General features: G+C 47.9%; 1 protein-coding gene across 1 annotated transcript in view; it reads right to left on the bottom strand.

Annotated features, from left to right (window-relative positions):
- ciz1b (cdkn1a interacting zinc finger protein 1b) overlaps positions 1-3545 on the bottom strand; it is a 10758-nt gene that overhangs the window by 2222 nt on the left and 4991 nt on the right. Inside the window, exons 6-13 of the mRNA XM_050050187.1 lie at positions 2436-2506; positions 2220-2348; positions 2002-2096; positions 1821-1914; positions 1533-1637; positions 1174-1362; positions 732-786; positions 241-362 (exon numbers count right to left, since the gene is read on the bottom strand). Of these exons, the coding sequence (XP_049906144.1) occupies positions 241-362; positions 732-786; positions 1174-1362; positions 1533-1637; positions 1821-1914; positions 2002-2096; positions 2220-2348; positions 2436-2506 (860 nt within the window). The remainder of the gene's footprint in view (positions 1-240; positions 363-731; positions 787-1173; positions 1363-1532; positions 1638-1820; positions 1915-2001; positions 2097-2219; positions 2349-2435; positions 2507-3545) is intronic.

The raw sequence follows: 3545 nt of genomic DNA, 5'->3' as shown, positions 1-3545 counted from the left end.
GTGGGTCCCAATTTTGGTACCGTGACAACACTAATCTGGAGGGTTCATCTGCAAAAACTAATGAAAAACTAAACAATGATATTCGGTATTCGGCCAAGCGTTTAATAATATTCGGCTTCGGCCACAAATTTTCATTTTGGTGCATCCCTAATAACGAGTAATATATTACATTTTTAGAGTAACCACACTGCTGACAGGTAAAGCAAGACAAGTGTGTGTGTGTGTGTGTGTGTGTGTTACCTGCAGGTTGAGGTAGTGTGTGTGTGTCCGGCAGTGTGTGTGTCGTGCTGTCGTCTCTCTGTAGAAGAACTTGTTACACAGTCGACACAGGAAGCCAGAAACAGGAAGCACAAAACTACCTCCTGTAGAGACACACAGAGACGTACTGTTTATACATCATCATCATTTCTGTCTCTCAGTTTGAATATTTATTATTGATTATTGTTCAGCTCATTGACGGGTTGATGATGATGATGATGATGATGATGTGAAAACACACAAACAGGAATTCTGTCATGAAACAGATTCTGATTTAAATAAAAAACATAATTTTTCAGTGAACATTAATTATAAAAATAATATTAAAAAACGTGTTTATGGTGTCAGAGCCACACACACTTTATATTTACTGTGTATTTACTGAGTGAACTCAGACGTCAGTCGTCCACTGAGAGGCGACAAACCACCGTCAGACAGAACTAACAGTTACCATAGTAACCATAGGAACATACCATATATGGTGTGGGGGTCATACTGCTCACTGTCTGTTTCCTGTGTGTCAGCTGCCTGTAACACACACACACACATACACACACACACACACACACACAGGGTTAGAAAATATAAAATATAAAATGCACAGAAGTTTAGAGAATCAAAATTCTGACTTTGTTTTCTTAAAACTCTGAAACTGTTATTGATCAGTTATTAATTAAACACTAATCAATGAACAGCTGCAGCTCGGCTGAAGAGTCTCGTGGAGCTGTGGAGACTCAGGTCGGACTGAAACTCACCTGCTGAACATGAAATGACCTTTTTTATTTCACCACCTTCACAACATGTTGAACATCATGTAAAATCACACGTGACAGAGAGTCGGATTGATGAAGCCAATCAGTGAGCACGAACATGAGGTCATGAGGTCATGTGACAACGCTGTCACCTGCTGCTCACCTCATCGTCTGGTTGTTCCTCCATCACTTCTTTCTTTGCTTCTTCTTCTCCTACACCACCCTCCTCTTCTTCATCTGCTACTTCTACCTCTTCTTCTTCGTCCTCCTCCTCCTCTTCTTCCTCTCCCTCGAAGCAGCCAACAGCGTCCACAGTGATCAGCTCCTCCTCCTGAGCCTCCTGCAGGTGCACCTGGGAGGAGAGAGACACAGAATCAAACTCACCCTGTTTACCAGCTGACTTTAATTAACGGTTCGTTCTGGTGCTGAGCTTCACAGGTATGTGCCCGTGCAGGTTTCATCAAATGGACCTGTGCGATGCAATTGACCCCCCCCCCGTGCTCGGCGGCGCCCCCTGCTGACCTGCTCTTTGTGCTCCGCAGACTTCATGTGTTCCACGAACTTCCTGGGAGTCCTGAAGTGACGTTTACAGACGGGACAGAAGGGACGACTCAGCTGCTTACACGTCTGCAGACACAGAAGAAGAAGAGACATTTATAAACCCGTACTTCCTGTAACCTCTTCACAATAAAAGCCTCCTGCTGATACACAGGTGGAAAGCTTTTAATGTGACGCAGCAACAGGAAGTGTTCAACCCTCTGAACAATGAAAAGCAGCAGCGTCCATGATGTCATCAGTGTTGTTTCCCACCTTGTGTTGTTTCGACCGTCGATGGACGATGACGTCGCCGCTGAAGTGAGTCTGACATGTGTCACACCAGCGCTGCGTATCAGGCCGACGCCCCCTGGAGGACACAGGAGGAACCAATCAGGACGAGTCCACTGTGTGTGTGTGTGTGTGTGTGTGTGTGTGTGTGCGTGTGAGTGTGTACCTGTCCTGCAGGGTGTGTGTGTTGAGGCAGATGGAGTGTGTCATCTCCTTCAGTTTCTTCAGGTGTTCTGATCCAGTCATGTGCTCCTGAAACACCTGGATACACACACACACACACACACACACACACACACACACACGGTCGTCTGTCATGTAGCAGAGGTCTGACCCCAGAGGAGCAGAGTGAAGAGGAGGCGTTACCATGGAGACGTGTCTCACCTGCAGGGAGCGACAGGTGAGGTTACAGACGTGACAGTGGAGTCCACCTGTCTGTCTGTCCGTCTGTCCGAACTCTCTGCTCTCACTGCTCTGCTGGATGGTGACCTTCAGTGACCTCACGCTCTGCAGCTGACACACAAACAGGAAGTGTTACAACACTTACACTAATGAGTGATGTCATGAAGTGCAGATGACATCAGAGTGTTACATCATCACCTCGGCTGCTCTGCTGTCCTCACTGAGCTCTGCTGAGCCCTGCTGCTCTGGAGGAGGTCTGGAGGAGACATCTGAGGACACATGAGACACGTCACAGCTCATTCTGTCTCTACTACTGATACACTGACTGACAGTGACATTAACCAATCAGGTCACTGACAGCAGGGCTGGGCGCCGGCGCTCTGTTGACTCCTCCCACTCAGGAGCAGACGGTTTGACTTGTGTGCTTCAAACTGAACTGCTTTAACTTTAAATAACGTTTCTTATTGGTCTGTGTCATCCTTTATAGAAGCAGATACACACAGTCACAGTTCACAGAAGAACACAAGTTCCATCCTGGCCTCAGACTGAACTGTGACAAACACCATCATCACTGCTCCCAAATCTCTCTTCAGATCCAGCCATAGCTCCTCCTCTCCATCGACAGCTCCACTGTGCTCTCCTCCCCTCTGTAACCTCCACCTTTGATCAAACCTTCTCCTCTGACCAACACATCAAACACATCACAGCCCTCCTCCACCTCAGAAACATCGCCCACCTCCGTCCATCTCCTGCTCTTCAGCTGCAGAGACTCATTCACACATTCATCACCTCCAGACTGAGACGGTCTCCTCTACAGTGTGTCAGTCACAACACTCAAACTACATCCTGAGCTCTGCTGCTCGTCTTCTCACACACTCCCACACCCTTGACCTTCATAACCTCCACTGGCTCCCTGTCCCCCAGCTTAACCACTTCAAACTCCTCATCATCACTAATCAAGCCCTCCATGACCTGTCTGAGCTCGACCTGGGGGGGACAGGGCCTCCTTCTCCACTGCTGCTCCCATCCTCTAGAAATCCCTCCTTAAAGACACCAGAGACTCCCCGTCACGCTCCACCTTCAACGAATCCTTCAGAACACACCTTTTCAAAACGGCCTACAACTTCTACACTCGCTACGCATCAGGTGTTTCTGAGCTCCAGGCGCCTGGCCTTTTTGCCAGAGCGCTCTGAACTCCTCGAGTTGACAACAAGTGTACAGTTGGTAAACAATGGAGGAGAAACTGGTGGTAGTGGTTGCTGGATACCCAGAGCTATACGACTTTACAAAGCACAGTTAGCACCATCT

This window comes from Epinephelus moara, chromosome 8 (assembly GCF_006386435.1).
Source record: "Epinephelus moara isolate mb chromosome 8, YSFRI_EMoa_1.0, whole genome shotgun sequence".
Taxonomy (NCBI): Eukaryota; Metazoa; Chordata; class Actinopteri; order Perciformes; family Serranidae; genus Epinephelus; species Epinephelus moara.
The sequence above is the reverse complement of the archived record's forward strand: the minus strand, read 5'-3'. Positions and strand labels throughout refer to the sequence as shown.